At 48.1% G+C, this 18598-nt stretch overlaps 1 protein-coding gene across 4 annotated transcripts in view; it reads right to left on the reverse strand.

Moving 5' to 3' along the window:
* kiaa0586 (KIAA0586 ortholog) overlaps positions 1 to 18598 on the reverse strand; it is a 143299-nt gene that overhangs the window by 17281 nt on the left and 107420 nt on the right. For 3 of the 4 annotated variants that reach the window (XM_072699330.1, XM_072699331.1, XM_072699329.1), the window contains exons 30-31: positions 15709 to 15827; positions 14961 to 15051 (exon numbers count right to left, since the gene is read on the reverse strand). The exons of the other annotated variant lie outside the window; for it this stretch is intronic. In XM_072699330.1, the coding sequence (XP_072555431.1) occupies positions 14961 to 15051; positions 15709 to 15827 (210 nt within the window). The remainder of the gene's footprint in view (positions 1 to 14960; positions 15052 to 15708; positions 15828 to 18598) is intronic. 4 annotated transcript variants of the gene reach the window in all.

Genomic DNA, 18598 nt, shown 5'->3' on the forward strand with positions numbered 1-18598 from the left:
GTCTACATTACTGTTGATGCTACACCGATCTGCCTGTCAATCCATGACCTCAGACTTGGAGGTGTTCATTCTCATCCTGGCCGCTTCACACTCTGCTGCAAACCACCCCAGTACATGCTGCAGGTCACAGCACAATGGTCCTGATTAAAGGTTCATGTCATATGCAAAAAGCAAAGATACGATCCTGAGGTCATCAAAACATAGCATAGCAGCATTAGCTATGCTTTTAGCTACGCTTAGAAATTCCGTCTATGAAGGTTATGAACAGACTCAGTGACAAAGGGCAGCCCTGGTACACACAACACATGTAGACTGGTTGGGCAAACTCCCATGAACCCTCCACTATCCTTGTGAAGGTGAAGAGCTGGCCCAGCGTTGCGCGACCAGAACAGAATCTGCATTACTCATCCTGGATCTGAGGTTCAACCAACAGGCGGATCTACCTATCCAGTACCCCAGCATAGACCTTCTCAGGGAAACTGAAGTGTGCTATCTCCCTGAAGTTAGAGAAACCCCCTGGTCCCCTTTCTTAAAGATTGGAACCATCCAATCCAAATGCACTGTCCTCAACCTCTGTGCAATATTTTCGAAGTATGTCAGCCAAGACAGCCCAACATCATTAAGAACCTTCAGGAATATCATCCACCCCTGGGGCTTTATCACTGAAAAGCTTTTTGATTACTTCAGTGTTCTAATGAATGGGTCAGTCTGACTATATCCTCATTTTAGGTCAACACCGCTGCATCCTCGCTGTAAACAGCCTGGGCAAAGCTCCTGAGTTGCCTGATTGTTTGCCAGAATCCTCACCCAAGTTTTTGCTTCCACAACTGCCAAAGCTACATTCCGCATAGCCTGTCGGTGCCTGTCAGCTGCTTCAGGAGACCCACAAGCTAACCAAGCTTGGAAGGCCTCTTTCTTCAGCCTGATGGCTCCCTTTACTGCTGGTGTCCACCACTGGGTTCAGAGATTTCCATCACAACTGGCACCAACAACCTTATGGCCACAATTCCGCACAGCCTCCTCAGCAATGGAAGCTTGTAACACTACAAATTCAGGCTCAAAATCTCCAGCCACTGTCAGAGGTGCACCAGAAGATCTCCTGTACAGGGGCCTGGAATTTGGAACCAGGAATTTGGTTCCAGAGCCCAAGCCCTGTGCTGAGGTGAGCCTGACTACATCTAGTCGGTATCTCTGTACCATCTGCATTAACTCTGGTTCCTTTCCCACCAGAGAGGTTACGTTCCACGCTCCTAAAACCAGATTTGGGAGTAAATGATCAGTCCACTGAGGCCCCTGCCTTCTACTGCCACCCAATCTACATCACACCTGACCTCCATGGCTCCCCCTGCAGGAGGTGGGCCCACAGGAGGGTGGACCTATGTTGTTTGTTCAGGCTATGCCCAGCTGGGCCCATGAGTAAAGGCCTGGCCACCGAGTGCTTGCCTTCGAGCCTCCCCAGGCCTGACTCTAGGATGAGGTCCCAGTCTCCCTAATCTGGGCAGAGTCACATGGTCCTTATTGTTAATCATCACAGGGGCCTATGCGAATCGCACTGAGTATGGCTGCTCACCTAGGACTAATTTGCCTTGAGAGACTCTACCAGGAGCAATGACCCTAGACTACATAACTCCTAGGAACACAGAAGCACACAAACCCCACCACTACGATAAGGTGCCAATAATGTTAATTGATCCTAAATATTAACAAACCAAATAAAATTAAATACTTAGATTTCCCATCCTGTTTGTATTAAAATGCATAGATTATTAAGCAGATGCTTTTGCCCAAAGAGACTGATGGGCTCGTCTGTAAATTTCTTATGTTCTTATAGAACATTTTAAGCTGGATTTGAGAAAGCACTTCTTTACACAGCGTGTAGTTAGAGTATGGAACAGTCTTCCTGCTAGTGTAGTGCAAGCCAAAACCTTGAGTTCCTTTAAATCAGCGCTAGATAAGATTTTAACTCTGAGATATTAGTTGAGTTCTCCCAAAACGAGTTTGATGGGCCGAATGGCCTCCTCTCATTTGTCAATTTCTTATGTTCTTATACAGGTGAGGATCAGAGCCCAGGGTCTGCCAGTGTCCCTTGTTCCAGCGATCATATGTTACTTAGCCAGTCATGAGATTTGAACCTAGGAGCATCTGGCAAAGAGTTTTGATCCCTAACCCACTCAGGCATGCTGCACTCAAACTAAACCCTCACACAGCAGAAGTGGGATTCAAACCCTCAGCCCTGAAGGTGTGAGGTGACAGTGTCACCCACTGTCGCTGATTACAGGAACCCCCACAGGAAGATACATAATACAGAGGCACAGACGCTGCCATGTTAAGGAGATAAAAAGGAGAGCAGATGTGAGCTTTAAGAAAAAGATCCTTAAAGCTGGTGGTGTCTAATTTACCTGTTTGGAGGGACCTGCCTCACATTCCTGCTCATGCACATGGGCCTTTCAGAGCTTTTCAAGCATAAAACGCTTTCAAGTCAGAGGCAGTATACATCCAAAGTGCTACAATCTCCCCTGAATGTTAGCCGGGGGCCACATTTAAATGGTACCTGTCCTGCACCGCTGCCTGTCAGTGTTACTCTAATGGCATTGCCCCCGACATCAACAGACAATGATGGTCTGAGACATGAGACAGAACCCCCGCCCCCCGCCCCCCGCGCCCACTGTAATGGGAGATGTCCTGGAGGAGGGGGTATGGGGGCCTGGTGGTCACATGAAAGGCGAACCCTGTCCTTCTGTCGCGTGGCGCCACACGTGAGATGCTGAGGGCCCGTATGCTAGAGGCCCCAGATCAAAGCATCACGGCCCCTGGGACGGGCCCCCGCTCTGGGCTGCCGGGGTGAGCCGGGCCTCCCAGAAACAGAGTCCGGTTTCAGTTGTGCCGGTGGAAGCCATCTGTGTGCCTGACAGTCTCTGACCCGGAATCACCACGGCGACTGAAGAGTCTGTCTCTGCAGAACATCCATTTTACAAGATAAGTGTAACAAGCAAATCAAATGTCCTACTGCTATCATGCTGTTATGTCCAAAATATGACAGAAAGATGCCAGATAACTAAAGCACTCACACGGAGATACGTCAGGGGGTGTTTCTGTTTTCTCATCTGATTATCTAAAATGACCTGCCTTCACTATTGTTAGGTTAAGCACAAGATTTGGGTGCCAAGGTGAAATAACCGGCATGTTTCACCCATTATAGTGTTCAGCTGACTCGGCTTAAGCAATCGGCGGGTTTGTCGAGGTGGGGGCGCACTTTGCCGAGGTGGGGGGCCACTTTGCTAAGGGGAGAGGGTGCACACTTTGCTGGTGGGAGGGGGCATGTGCTTTGCTGAGGGGAGGGGTGCGTGCTTTGCTGAGAGGATGGGGTGCACTTCGCTGAGGGCTCACACTGCAGAGGTGGCGGCCAGCTTTGCTAAGGGAAGGTACTAATGCTAGCCGACCCACACCATGCCCAAGCACGTTTCACCCCCACTGTCAAGTTTGTTTGACTAGTGTGATCATACTGTACCTTGCCCAGGCCCCTTGAAGAGGTCAGCCAATTGGCTGTGCTATAGCAACACAAAAAAGTCACATGGTGATGATGAAAGCGAGTGGGGGGACAATCATGTTAGAGCACGGTACAGGACAACCAGGCCAAGTGTCAGTACACCCTAAGAAGAGGCACGCTTTGTTGAGGTGGGGGGTGCACTTTGCAGAGGTGGGGGCCCACTTTGCCCAGAAGGCCGGCAAGCACACAGAAATGTCACCCACCAGCATGTGACCTCAGTCGCATCACACACGCAATAACCCGGCCGTCTTCTCTCGGGCCGTCCCACAGCCGCTCACAGTAAGATGCGAGTCCAGCTGTGCTGCTCGCTCAGGTTTTCATCAGCCAACAGAACCAAACCCCTCCCCCCCCCAGCCCATATACCACAGTAGAATATAGGACATCCTAAAAATAATCAGTGGGGCAGTGGGGATTTGAGCTGATGGGGGTTTGCTCATTTTTCAATGCCTGATGTCCTGACTATCAGTATGTCATAATTACAGCAAGTTAATATAATGCACAACTCGTTTAAACGTAATTACCGCCACAGTTAACGTGCAGACATCATGTGGCACGGTACTTGGGGACCTCAGCGGGCCCTCACTGTGAAGCCCGTGTAGAACCTCCCTGTTACACGACAGCAGCAGTGTGTAAGAGTGTAGGTCGCACACAGGTACTCCCTGGGACATACTACAACACTACAACAGCTACTTTACACAGGAAATCTTACATGGGTAACGACACATGCATAATGGTCCCATAATGGCTTTATGCCAGGGTGGGAACTGGCCCAGGAAACCTGGCTGAGGAGCAACAAGCACCTAAACACCAGCGACTCTATTTAGCCGGAGAGATAAACCGCACACAGGTTCGAGGGTTATGCTGCTGCCCGGCAGTCAGGACATCTGTCGCATTTGTGTGAGGAGACAGTGACATCACTGCAGTGCGTGTGAGATACAGTGGCTAACTGCATCCCAGCCAGAGGGGGGCACAGAGAGTAATGCGGCCAGGCAGGCAGGCAGGCAGGTCGGGGTCTTCCTCCATGTTCACTCAGCATGTTTACATGCACAGCTAAGCCGAGCTACAGTTATAGTTTGTCTAGGCCATTTAACCGGACTACAGTCCTTGTCCCAGTATATATGCACAGGAGGGGAGTCGATTTATTGGCCAAAGTATGTCTGACTCTGCTATAGTAGGTGGCGATAGAGCTCTTTTCAGCTCGTTGGCATTGGGCTTTTTCCGGCTGACCTATTATGTCACAGACGAAATAACTGAGAATCAATTTAGCTGATGGTAAATGTCGAGCAGTGAAATGGAAACAAACACAATGCACTATATTCCTTGTGGCTATTGGTGTTATCCGACGGCGACACCAATGTATGGTCCTGGAGAGTGACTAAGGTCCTGGAGAGTGACTAAGGTCCAGGAGAGTGCCAACAACGTGACCTCTGCTGTGCTCCACTATGCACTTTCTACCACCCAGGAATTTCAAAATACAGTGGAAACTACTTATAGTGATCACAGAAATAGTGATCAACCACTTGTATGGATCAAAAATCTTGGGACAGAATCTTTCCTGTACAAATACTGTTCAAATAATTTACTTATATTAATGAAGTAGTAGTCCGTTTACAGTGTTCATTTTGGGTTTTTTTTAATACCTGACCTGATTAAACTAAGTTATTTTTTTTTCTTTTTTACTTTGATAGGTCTACTTTGCCTTGCGGTTACCCATCTGCTTCTGACTAGCTACTTGAGTACATGAGCGGAAAAAGAAAGTCATTTTCTCTCAATGATAAACTTTCTGGATTTCCGTTTGTTTTGCTGGCATGTTTTGTTACGTCTTGGTCAAAGCCTCGGGGGGGACTACAAGGAGTAAATCGACTCCAACTGCATTATCTGGGTGTGTTAATCTGACTTTGAGAAAGTTAATTCAGTATGATTTCAGTCGGACTAACATGTTTACATGTATTTAAAAGTCCAGTTTTAGTTGAATTAACACAATAATGTAAACGTACTGACTGGCTTCATCGCCTGCTGACAATGCCTCATTGACACACTTTGTTCTTAATTTAAAACCCAGTGAGTGTGACACCTTAACAGAAATAACTCCAACTACAGTCACATAAAAACGGCTCTTTTACAATAAAGGCCAGCGATCAATAATTATTGAAAAGTACTGGAAACGGTATGCGTGTTCAATATTACAGATTAACAGCCCGGAAAATCCATGTGTTATGTTTCAACTCCTATTGAGGGAATCCAAGACAATGTTACAGATAATATAATTACCAGAACACTGGGCGTAAATGGATAGATGCCGTAAACTACACTACATAAATAGATTAACCATGCAGAAAGGGATAAACAGAGACAGCCGTGCTTCGCATTGCCATTAGCACATGATCCATAGCACCTTTCTGGGTTTCTGGGAAATGACGACTGTACTCCCCAGCAAAACTGCCTGTGAATCCTAACAGGCCAGAAAAGTGGGTTCTTCACCATGCTAGCTAGGAGTACCTAGCCAGCTGGGCACAGAGGGTACATCAAGGTGGAAGTATATTTCCTTTCTTAATTATTATCCTTCTTATATTTCTTTCTTTTGTTTAGCGTTAATTTTAATTTATTATTATTATTTATCTTTTATATTTACCATGACAGAAACCGTGGTATTTTCTCCCTGGGCTTACTGACATTCAATATGGAAAAATGATGAATTCTCGACTGTATTCTTATAAGCAACTAAGATATACAATATTAATATTCCATCACAATATCACTCACATGCAGTGTTTGACTCAGAACAATGTATCCTACGCTTCCACATAAAGGCGTCGCCATGACCGCCAGCTGCAAAGGCAGTGCGATGAAGACATCAAGTCATTTTTCACTTGAAGAGTTTTCATCATTTAGACATATCATAATAAAATCTTCCATTTACTATTGACTTTTGTGGACTTGCAGTCATTCAGCACTGTTTTGTTACCATGGAGATCGGCAGCTCGCCCTCGATATCGGCCCCTTCCAAGGCTACCGACTCGCTGCAGATCTACGGGGCCTTGCCTTGAAAGGAGAGGAGACAGCTGTGGAACAGCTTGGTGTATTAGTCAAGGATGCATAAAACAGACATGCGGGTGTCTCCTTGACATCCACTGAAGTGCACACCATCTGTAATTATGAAAACTCACCACAAACACATCAGAAACGGCCTGAGGACTGGGGAGCTCAGAATGGAGCCAGAACAGGAGATCTTTTGTCCAGATTTCAAGGTGTGGGATGCATAGCCCAACCCTCGCTATGATGCCACTCTAATTAATTCTGCCTCATCTGGTAGGACATCATGAGGGTGCATGACCCAGCCAAGCACTCCTTACAGGATACACGTGCATGGCACAGTACGGAGGCCGCCTCCCCCCCCCCGCCCCCCGCAGATTACACCACAGGTACTTAATGCGCATCCAGGACACCTGCTAGCTTTATTTGCTCCTAAAATCATAATTAATAAGCCTTGATTAAACAGTTGATTGAATGAATAGTTGAAGTCTCAGCGAGCAGAGAGCACAGAAGGGCATGTTCTAATGATCTCAGTCCTTGAACACTCAAGAAAGGACTTTATTTTGTGTGCTTTGTTAACTGAAGGATGAAATAATGGTACACCATTTTATATATGAATTTAGGGATTCGATTCGCTTAAAAGTTATTCAACAGATGAACACCGGACTGTTATTTAGGAGGAAATCTGCAGTGTTTTCAGTTCGAGATCTTCATTTGTTTTCATCACTTTGCCTTAGATGTATTCCTTTAGTAACAAACAGCAAGTAGAGCAAATCCTCCGCTATGAATTGGTTTCATGTCATTAGAATAGTGACATTGAATCAATCTGCAGTCCAATTAAGGCTAATTATTTAAGAGCTTAGCTGGAACAAAAACATGGAGCAGCAGTAAGCAGTAGGTCCCCAGGACCAGGTGTGGCATAGCATGTGCTGACATGCCCTGTGAAAATGCTTCCATTCAATCCATTCTTCGAGGAGTTATTTGCTTAAGGGACACTTTTATTAACGTGACTTATACATAGTATCTTACTCTTCCACACACGCAATGTCTGCAGCTACAGAGCTGAATATTTACTACAGATAGGTACTTTGTCCAGGGGATCGATAATATTTTGAAAAGTATTACTGATGAGTGCAGTCTGAGATTTGAGACGTGAGACTGAGGGGCATGATGGGAAATCAGCTGGCGGGGTGTGGCGGCACGATAGGCATTCCGCGACATAACTGGCATTTCACGAGATGGAGGCCGGGCCAAAACAAAGACGGGCGGGAGGGGCGTGGGGGGGTAGGGAGAGAGAGGCGGTGCCATCCTCCCACAGCCACCTCCGCTTAAGGGTAAAACAGAAGCAGCGACAGCAGCAGCCAACAACTTATGACGTGTGTGGAGAAGGGAAGGTATCTTTATGATTAGGCCTGCTACTGGTCAAGCCAGAGACAGCCCATAATAATCCCTCCCAGATGAGAAATGACCATAGTACACAAGAAGAGTCCATGAGACACACATGGGGTTAGTTAGCCTGTTAGCATATTCCCCAGCAAGCCGTTTTTGGGACCAAACCTGGCTACATGATTCTATGCATCTGTCAAGAGGACATTGGCGTTTCGATGACCCATCATTAACCCATTAACCCATTCTGTAACTCAAGCAGCCGAACCACAGCGGTGCTCTTACAGTATGTAGTGACAGAGCCGTGCATCATTGTGTGTGTATACTACACACACACACACACACACATGCATGCACAGCTTTTTAAGTAAATACTGTGTCAAATGAATAAAATGCCCAAAAGAGAAATACTTTGCATCCTGCTTTGACTCACCAGAGACTCATCCATTCAGATAAAACCCCCCCACCCACCCACCCAGACTTGCTTACTATGCACAGTAAATTGAACTCAGACTGAGCGTTTTGCTCCGTTTCTGGCACCTGTAACATCCCACAGCACATTAAAACATAAAATCCTGGGCTTGTTTGAAGAAAACGAGCATGTGAGGAACATTAACATTCTCCTCTTTGACAAGCGTAGCACTGGGAACAGGCTGTTTCTGCACCTCTATCGTTCTTCGTCGTTTGTGATGCTGCCATGTGAGTCACGGGTGAAAACGTGAAACACATATGAAGCAGGGTTATTTGGAAGTTTTACCTGATAATTTCACTGGATGCGGGATGAAAAACGGCCAGTTTCACTTGGCTCATTGTCTATATGCACCCCCCTCCCTTTACTGCATTTCCATGGCCAATAAAACTAATGTTTCTAATGTCACAAGGACTTGTTACCATGGCTTCTTTACTGCTCTTGTCCGAGTTAGGTTACCCCTTGGCTAACCAGTACAGCTTAGGCACAAGTTACAACTGTCAAAGAGGTCAGCGTCTATTTGACTGCACATCCCTGCCACGGGACGCGTGTATGACACTGTCCCCCTCACTCAGATATGAAGTGTATGACACTGTTCCCATGTGACACTGTCCCCCTCACTCAGATATGAAGTGTATGACACTGTTCCCATGTGACACTGTCCCCCTCACCCAGATATGAAGTGTATGACACTGTTCCCATGTGACCCTGTCCCCCTCACCCAGATATTAGGTGCCCTCTTTGTAACTGGCTGTTTCCCTGCCCCCAGCTCTCTCAGCTGGGGAGCTCCTGGCCCAAAAGGAGGGAGAGCAGCCGTCTGGACTTATCCAGCAGCCAAGGCCTGTTTGTTTGGGGTCTCATTACCCCAGTTCTGGCCTGGGCCTCGCAGGCTGTGTGTTTGTGTGTGTGCAAGAAGGTGACAAAGGACAGAGAGGACCTAATTTCCCTCTTTGGTTTTTGAGGGGCTGATTATTACCCATGTAACTTCCTGCTTAAATAAGTACAACCTTTTTTCAAACACAGCCTCCTGGCAGTCCTGGAGGTGGGGCACGGTGAGCCAGCTGAAAAGGCCTGTCACCACCCCTGAACCAAAACCGCCATGCTCCATTTCCCAAGAATGACGTTTACCGTTATGAGAGTGTTTTCACTTCAGCATAAAGAGACAAAAGCATAAAGATAAATCAGAGCGGCCAAGTGAGATGAAACAAAAATCAGAGCAGCCGAGACAGACGGAAAGAGACAGAAATCAGAGCTGCTGAGACAGATGGAAAGAGACAGAAATCAGAGCTGCTGAGACGGACGGAAAGAGACAGAAATCAGAGCGGCCGAGACAGAAGGAAAGAGACAGATAAAGAGAAAGTTACTGTATGACATCTCAGATGCTTGTAGACTCTTGGGAAATCTTTAAGCTTAACATCATGATGCACAAGACAGCTCTGCATTTAAAACAGTATTTTATGCTTGTTATGGCAGTAATGTATTACAACACAGTAAATTTAATATATTATCATCACTTTAAATCACACAACCCACAATTTTCCAATACTGAAGTGACTTTAAAACTCAGCATCCAGTCACAATTGTCAACCGAAGGTCTGATTTTCACAGGGCCAGGTTACCGTGGGAGATTGTGAGACACACAGGGGCTGTAACGTTCACCGTGTGCTGTATTTATGTGTGTGTGTGGGGGGGGGGGGGGGGTGTTAAATCTTGGCAATCATCCAAGTAAAAGTTGTTTAAAAGAATGCACTTAACGGGTCGCTCTTTCACCTTGGAGAACAAAGCACACATCCAAGTTCGGCTGGGTAAACAGTGAGCCTTGCTGCCGGGCGGGGTGACCCGAGACCCCCCCGCCCCCCCAGCTCCTCATTTGTACTTGAGAAGCACATACACCATCTAAGCCCATGTTGATTTTACTAGGGGGGGGGGGGGTACACTAAATAAAAGCTCTGCATTGACATGCTGCTACTCCTGCAAAAGCCTGACAGGCTTCTGGTGGAAAGGTGGAGCAAATGAGCCCAGGGGCTCCCGTTTCTCCCCAAACATGATCCCCCCCACCCCTGCCACCCAACCCCCGCCACACAATATGATTTCTTGAAGCTTTGTCAGATAGCAGCCGTTATAAGCCCCCTCCTGAGCGGTGAAGCACTCAGCTAATTGTGCTATTAACGGGGGCATAAATAGCCTCTTGTGCCGGGGGGGGGGGGGGGGGGAGATGGGTGATTATGGGGAGGCGGGGGCGCTCTCATGTCTCCCCCTCTGCTAACATTACTGTCCGAACATTGTAAAGCTGAAGGACGCATCGCCTGAGAAAAGGAAACTCGGATCATTTCAGTGCGTGTGCAGCCAGTTGCTGGCATGCTGCCGTGAGGATCTTCATAGAGTCTGAGGAGCTGGCAAACAGGACAGAAGAAAAAATATACCTTCAAATAAAACAAAAGATGACTACAGAGCTATTCATGCCTATTAACCAATCCATCATTACAAAAAAAAGTCATTTTGAGCCATACGAGCTCTTACAGTCAATAGGGAGTCTGTTTGCCTAGTTACTAAGGAAGTTTTGGTTATTTAGAGACAAAGCTGAGGTTCTATCCCAGGTCAGCTGCTGCCGCTATGGTCAGATAAACAACAGGGCCCAAGAGCAGCCTCGTTACCTTCTCGAGTGAAGTCTCATGCTAACATACACAAGCCCAGCGCCACGGCAGGAAGTCTGCCCACACCTTTATAAACACTGATGTTCAGCGAGAATTTCCCACCAGTGATGTATAGGCCATTCTCAGTCCATAGCGGTTTGTGTTCAGTGTTTAACTGAAAGACACACTAAAAACACACGTTTAAATTTTAGAGAGAAAAAAAGAGTATCCAGTTTACTGCAGAGCACGGGGCGATGCCAGAAGCCCCGACAGCTGGCTTCAAGGCTCAGAGGCGTTGCCTGGACCTCGGCCCCCCCGACAATTTCACTGCCCAGGAGCATATCAATCCCCACCAACTGCTAACAGCTAAATTTACCAGCATTGAATATGCAAATAAGACAGCACTTCAGCTGAGGCAGAAATGCATTTATGCAATGCCCCATACATCACCCGCATCAATGTCTGGGTCTTTCTGGAATCTAATACTGTGCAGTAAAAACATAAACTGTTAAAACATCAGATAATTATGGAGGATTCGCAGTAAATAGCAGCTTTTTGTCAAAAACACAAAGGCTATTTCAACCCCGTTGTGCTGGTAAATAAGTCCAAGTCCCCACATGATGTTAATCAGGGAGACCAAAGTGAATAAGGGTTTGGGGAGAGTATCAGAGAGAGCAGCAGAACAGGAGGGATAAAACTGGACAGGCCACCCTGCAGATTAGGCGGAACATCTGCAGAGGTCAGTGAGGACTTCCTAACTATCGGGTTACATCGGCCTCTTCACGGTATGGCAGAGGACGGAAAATGTGCACCCCCCACCCCCCGATCTGTGATCTTATTTTGTTACTACAGAGCAACGTGTTCATGCCAGTGAGAGACAGGCTGGTGACAGTCACACGCAGACGTGCAACAGCGCTTCACGAGAGCAGACAGGGGTCTGCTTATGCTGCTGCTGCATGTCTGAGTGGGAGTGAGGAGGGGGCGGCCAGGACCTCAGACCCCCCATGACACAGGAAGGAAGGGGGGGGGGGGATTACTGACAATCATAAAGCACTAAATTGGCCTATTTATGACATTCCATTATTAAAAAAAGAGAAATTAAGTCATTCTCTTCAGAGATTCTATCAAGATCATTTCAAGATCTATCTATGGCTGATTAAATATTTATTGCTAATATTTCAGCAATTGTCCAAATGTCATTTTCACACTTTTTCTTGGGTCACTCTTCACGTTCTTGGTCTGTGCCGGGATGCAGGCCCTGTCGTCACGCTATGCACTGCCGCAGTGGAACAGTGGCCCCCTGCAGGGCATGTCACAACTCAGCTGCACACGGCGGCAACGCGCCCCGCCCCCCGTCATGCCCCGCCCCCCTCTGCCATGCCCCGCCCCCTCAGGGAGCAGCCCCACCTCCACGTTCCCTGCCAACCCTCTCTGCCTGGCTCTGAGGTCGCCTCGCTTTGCTGATGTACATGCTGATCCCTGCACTGTCCGCATGCATGCACTGCAGTCACGCTGGTTTCCAGCACTAAGCCACGTCGTTCCAAAATAACAGGAACCGAATCGCATCTGGTAGGTTTTAAACTTTCATATCTGGGGGAGCGTTTGCCTTCAGGCCACTGAACAAAACCAAGTGTTCAGAAGAGAGTATTTTAAAACTGGTTCAGTGCTGAGACAAAGAGATGGTCCTGTTAGCTGGGAATAGCTGTCTTTACATAACATTGTAGGGGAACCGTCCAACCTTACAACATATTAGAGTGACAAGGACCCTTTAATATTTAACTTATACTTTAGAGAACATCATTTTCATACAGAAAATGTTTTAAATAATACATTCCAGCACACTTTCAAAAATACAACAGGTATTTGAAATTATTTCAGACCCAAATTATGCAACAAGATTTGTACGTTTGTTCACAACAAGGGAATTTCCAGAAGTTTCTGTGAGCGAGTAAAAAAAGGTGACAATTTTGCATTTTATGCTTAACATATGAGTCCCCAGGGAACAAATTATTACTTTAAACATAAGCGCAAGTTGAGTTCAAATAATAATCCATCTTGGTAGATCAACAACAAATGGCAAGGTCTGTCTGCAAATATGTGGTATTGATTCCAGGCCAAAAATGGACCAGATTCAAATGAATGAAGGCCATACAATATATTTCTCTCAACCAAATTCATTGCTTTTAAAAACCCATTTAGAAGTACCTACTATTAACACAGCACTCTATGTATTGTATTCAATTGCCCCTTCTGCACGCCGGACAATCGATGCAGCCTGCCCTGCTGTAACCATGACAACCTCCATGGAAACCTCCCGGGTGGCAGCAGTAAAAGTGACCCGCACTCGTGCCCTGGGCCGTTTCACCCCAGTGTGTCGTGCATTTAGTCACCCACTTACACACAGAGCTGTAAACATTAAAAGCCCGATAACACGTGCCACCAATCACGTCACTGGCCTAATAAAACACTCAGGCAAGGCAGCTGCTTCTGCGGTGACACACAGTTTACTAAAAGGCTGGTTAGTGGCTCAGGGACTCAGATGAGAGTGATCCTCATGCCTTACACTTTGATCATGATAAGTAACTGGACAAAGTCCCAGGTTGTTTAATGATTTAACGTATACTTGACTAAATGTTTTTGTTCAGTGGTGCACTTAAGTCTTCCTACTGACCGGTACGACACACGGACCCCGAGAGGCTCTTTGACCCGGCCCGCCGCTGCGACAGCCCACACCTCCATGCAGTCAGCTGAACACCATGGCTGTGAAAGGGTGACACGTTCACTCTCGTCACGGCACACGGCCGCTTCTCACTGATAACGCTGATAACCCGAAGGGCCGCCACATTTAAGCTTCCTTCAGTGTGTGGGTCTGTATGTCCAGCCTTTTAAATGCAGTTCAGCTCTGTTAGCCGTTTGCTGCAGTTTTCCGTGCGAGGCTGTTCACCAGGGCCCAAGGCTGCTCTCGCACTGCGGATCACGCTCAGAACAGTCATAAAAGCCCATCCAGCCCATAAACACCCATCCAACTGCCACGACGGCTAATACGTACAGGGTGTCGGGGGGGATGCCGGCTGGTCACCAGACACAGCGAAAGGTGAAAGACACGCAGGGGGAGAGCACGCAGTTCTGCAGGCCGGGACGCAATCCGATCGGCGACAGAAAACACTGCAAGCAGGAATGAGCTTAAACCCGAAGGTGCACCTGAAAGCCTCCTGCAGTGAGTGTGCGAACTGGCAGGCGACTAACTGGAGACTAGGGAAAACTCCGGAATGAGGTGTCACTCCCTAAGAGCCCTAACCATGACGGTAACCATGCACCAGGGGGCGTGGTGACGCATGGGCCAGTGCAGGTGGATTCTGCGGGGGTGCCGGAGTCCTTTCATGTCAGATTTAATGAAAACACATGGGGAAGGAAATGCATCTGCAGCAGAGTGGGCTGCAGCCACGGCCGGCTCTAATCGGACCTCTGCGCTGGCCCCCGAGGGTCTGCAGGCGAGAGGAAGACACACGCGGCGGCAGGCTGCTGAAACCTAGCGGGGGAGGCCGCCTGTCTGCCAGACAAAGGGAGCGGCCGGCGGCTTGCAGGGCGCCACACTGCCATCCAGTGGTCACCTCTGCATGACAGCACGTGCGGTACAAGGTATCCCCAGCCGCTCGGAGCCTTGGAAGTGCCCTGCATGCAGGTCACTCAAGGTCACGCAGAATCACTGACAGCATGAGTGGCACCTTCCCTCGCTGCCTGTCAGAAATGACGCAGCTGGTAGGAATGCAAGCCCTATCTGTCTCGCATAATTATCAGACACCAGGATGCGTGGGTTTGTATGTGTGAAACAAAGAACAAGCGAGAGAATGAGACAGAGAGAGAGGGAAAGAGCAGGAGAGAGAGAGAGCACCTCTTTCCTGAAGGGATGAAGCCTGCGGCTGGTACTGCTTCACCAGGATGGGAGGGGCTTTCTCCGCCGAATGCACTGACGCCTCAGACAGCTGGAAGGAGCAGCAGAGAAAAGCAAAGAATCTGCTTTCGGCTATTTCACAGCAACAGGATCAGAAACAAACAAGTAAGCCAGACACACGTGTGCTGTATGTAATTCCAAACCGCCTTCCTGCCCCCCGAACACATGCACGGCCAAGCAAATGACCGTTTAGCGTTTGTCAACAGCAAAAGAAAGACTGTTTGTTCCCCCCCCCCCCCCAATTCAGGCTCCTACGGACGTGTGAGGCGATCCAGCTGAGCAATTAGCACGTGTTAGCGGAGTCAGCAACAGGCTTTCGTTTGTCAATGTCAGATCGTGGGGGGTGGGGGGCTGATTAGCAGTGGAGCAGAGCCCCGCTAGCATCGCCCAGTTAGCCCTGAGACATGCCCCTTTTATTTGTGCTGAAAAAGCCCCTCTCGGCCATGACCCGGCGAAGGGCAGCCATCAAATGGGCCTGTGATCAGAAACAGCTGAGTGGAGGCCAAAGACGGCGAGGCTGCATTACGGCCCGCCAGGCTTCCCCCCAGATGCTTCCGGAACGCTGGGGGCCCCCCCCTCCCTTCCTCCCACCTGTCCACAGTCCGTGTCAGAAGCTCCTTTGCATGATATCAGAACCACAGCCTTAAACAGAAAGTGCTTCCCAACGTAGGGGTCTGGAATTCCACACCTGCCGATCGCTGTCCATGTTCTCGTCTTGGGAGTCGCCCACCTGCCTCGTCCTGGATGTGGGAGGAGCCCCCGGTCGCTCCTCTGGATTCCCGGAGCTGACTGAATGACGGTCCACACCTGGGGAAGCACATCTCCCTCCGATCACAACCAGGCCAGCCGGCCGCTCCCATTGTCAGCGCTCCGGGTCGTCATCACCTCACATTCTCATCTCATTACTGAGCTCATTATTTACACCACAGGTGAGGCCTTCAGCCAGCTAGAGTCCATCTCACCTGGCCACATATTTCAAGATTTTAAAGTAAACTCAATTTTTAATATGATTTCAATATTTGAGAGATGTACACAGACAGACAAAAATTAGCTACTTTTCATGTTTTCAGAAATTTAATAAAAACTTGACTTTTTTTGTGACGTAATAGTGTATTTGACTTATTGACTTCTTAGCAGCGCATTGCACCATAATCCCTCAGCAATCAAAACCAACCAAGTTCCATGAATAAACCCCATAAACACCAGGTTGGGGGAATATGGCTTGGAGGTCACTTTCACACTGGCAAAAATCCTGTGTTGGCTCTCTACCTGGGTCACCATGAGAATCATGGGAATCAAAGCACCCAGCAGACCCACTCACACTGAAGCGGAAATGTGCTGATAGGCAGAGCTGAAACCCTGCACGAGGGCGCTCAGGGAGTCCCCCCCCCATTAGGAGTCACTGAGTCAGAACGACAACTTCACACGGGCGGATGGAGATAGAAGTATGTCATCTGTGGTGTTAGTATTTAAAACTCTAGACGTATTAGCTCTGCCTCTGTTATATATCTGGGTCTGTGTGTTACAGTATATATCTGGGTTTATATGTTGTCCTGTAATATATAAGGCTGCATGGTCAGCACATCACTCTGCAATCTACATGCAATTCCAGCAGCGGTGCTCAATTAAATGCGGCGACTCAGAGCCTATGGCAGTGTGAGTGGGGCGTTCGGTTGAAAATCATAGGAAGGTGGGGTAGGCCTGCAAGACGGGGGGGTGGGGGATGCGGGGTTATCTAAGGTCGCTTTGGATAGAGCGCAGATTAAAAAAGGGGCAGAGTAGTGGTGAAACACGGCGTTCGCTGGGTCACAGAGCATCCTTGGTCATAGAAACACAAAGACCCCATTAAATTTCCACTTAAGAAGCCGCTTTTTGTTATTTTTTTCTGGCACGGCCTGTCTCCTAGCAACGGCGCGCCTCCTCCGAATACGAGCGGGGCTGGTTTTGTGCAGTGGTTCAAAGTAAATATTGGTGTAGGCTGGAGCAGGAGGAGAGGGAGCATCCGCGGCGAGCGCTCCTGTGAGGTCTGGGAGGAGCGGCGGCCAGGACGGGACCTTCTGCCGTTTGGACAGGGAGGCACAGATGGGGTGTCAGCTGAGAAATATGCAGGGAAATTAACCCCTTTCTACACAGGCCGCTTTTAAAGCCTCAAAAGGGTTTATTGCGAGGAAGAAACCCCAATATATCAAGAAGAACCGGTCTTCATGAATTAGAAAAGCGTGAGGCTAAATCATTCATACGGAAGCAGACATTTACACACGTCTTTCGGAAAATGACAACGTAAAACACCCTCTGCAGAATAACAGCACTTAGTGATGTTAGACGGCTCTGGTAACTCTGAGTCAGCCATTCCGGCTCCAGGAAAGATAGGAGCATTCTCCCTTTATATTAAAACATCAACAAAGCCATGAGATCACTGAGGTAAACTTATGATTAGTATCTGTGAAGCAGGGGATGCTGGGTAAAGACTGTCACAGCCCCTTCCCTGCACGGGATTAGAGAGGCAAGGTCTTGATGAAGAATGCAGTCCGGCGGGCTCCTCTGGTGCCGAGAGCGGGTGGTCGCGGTGGATGAACCTCCCCAATGCTCTGAGCCACATGAACGCAGTTAGCAATATACACTTCAGGCTATCCGTAACCTTCTTATTTCCATGTACAATTTACTGCAGCAAAACTACTTAAAAATCCAAAATAAACTTTAATAACAATCCTCAGATTTACTCAAATTTAGTCCTTCCCAGTTCTGCCCAAAGCCTGTCAGAAAGGGTTCTGGGAAATATTTCTAATGTGGTCCTTCATAACACATCTACAAATGCTCAACTATCAACCAACCAGAATTGACACTGTGTTGGCAGTTTGTAAAAGCAGTTGTAGCATGAAAGTTTATTTGTTGAATGTCAGCTGAACGCCCACAGATGGGACTGTAAGGGCGTCGGTAAACAGCTACAGCTCAACCAGGACTGGCACTTTGTACACACATATGGCAGGCTGCTGGTGCTTAGTAGGGTGTCTGCATAGCGTCTGTGCAGAACCAGGCAAACCCCATTACAGACGAGCTACACTGTTGATCATGGAGACGCACTGGACATCTCCCTGACTGGGGGGGCTGCTTCATTACCAGCACCTCGCAGGCCAGTAGGGGGTGCACTGCTCGGGAGGCCAGCACATGTGTCCTTGCTAAAATCAGCCCCCCAGCAGTACACGGTGCGAATACCACAGACCCCCAGACAAAAACGGCAGCCTCATGTATTGGGTATGCGGGAGGGCTGTAGCCTGACCCAGGGATTCTCTCCTTCGCAAGCCCCCTCCTAAAAAACTGACGGCATGATCCCCAATGGGAATGTTATTCTTGGTATTATTCCGGGTTTTCCCCATAAGGGGCGATATGCTCATCGATGAAGAGGAACCAAAGAGCAGTGGGAACGAGGTCATTTCGAGCAATTACTTTAAGAAGAATGGAATAACAGAAAGTTCTCCAATTTATTTGCTCCGAGAAACTGTGGAATTATGTTTAACTACAAGAAAATTACAGTTTTGTCCTTTGGTGAGCTGTCATGGTGTAACTTTGGGTGAAAATAA

Source organism: Paramormyrops kingsleyae, chromosome 14 (assembly GCF_048594095.1).
Source record: "Paramormyrops kingsleyae isolate MSU_618 chromosome 14, PKINGS_0.4, whole genome shotgun sequence".
Taxonomy (NCBI): Eukaryota; Metazoa; Chordata; class Actinopteri; order Osteoglossiformes; family Mormyridae; genus Paramormyrops; species Paramormyrops kingsleyae.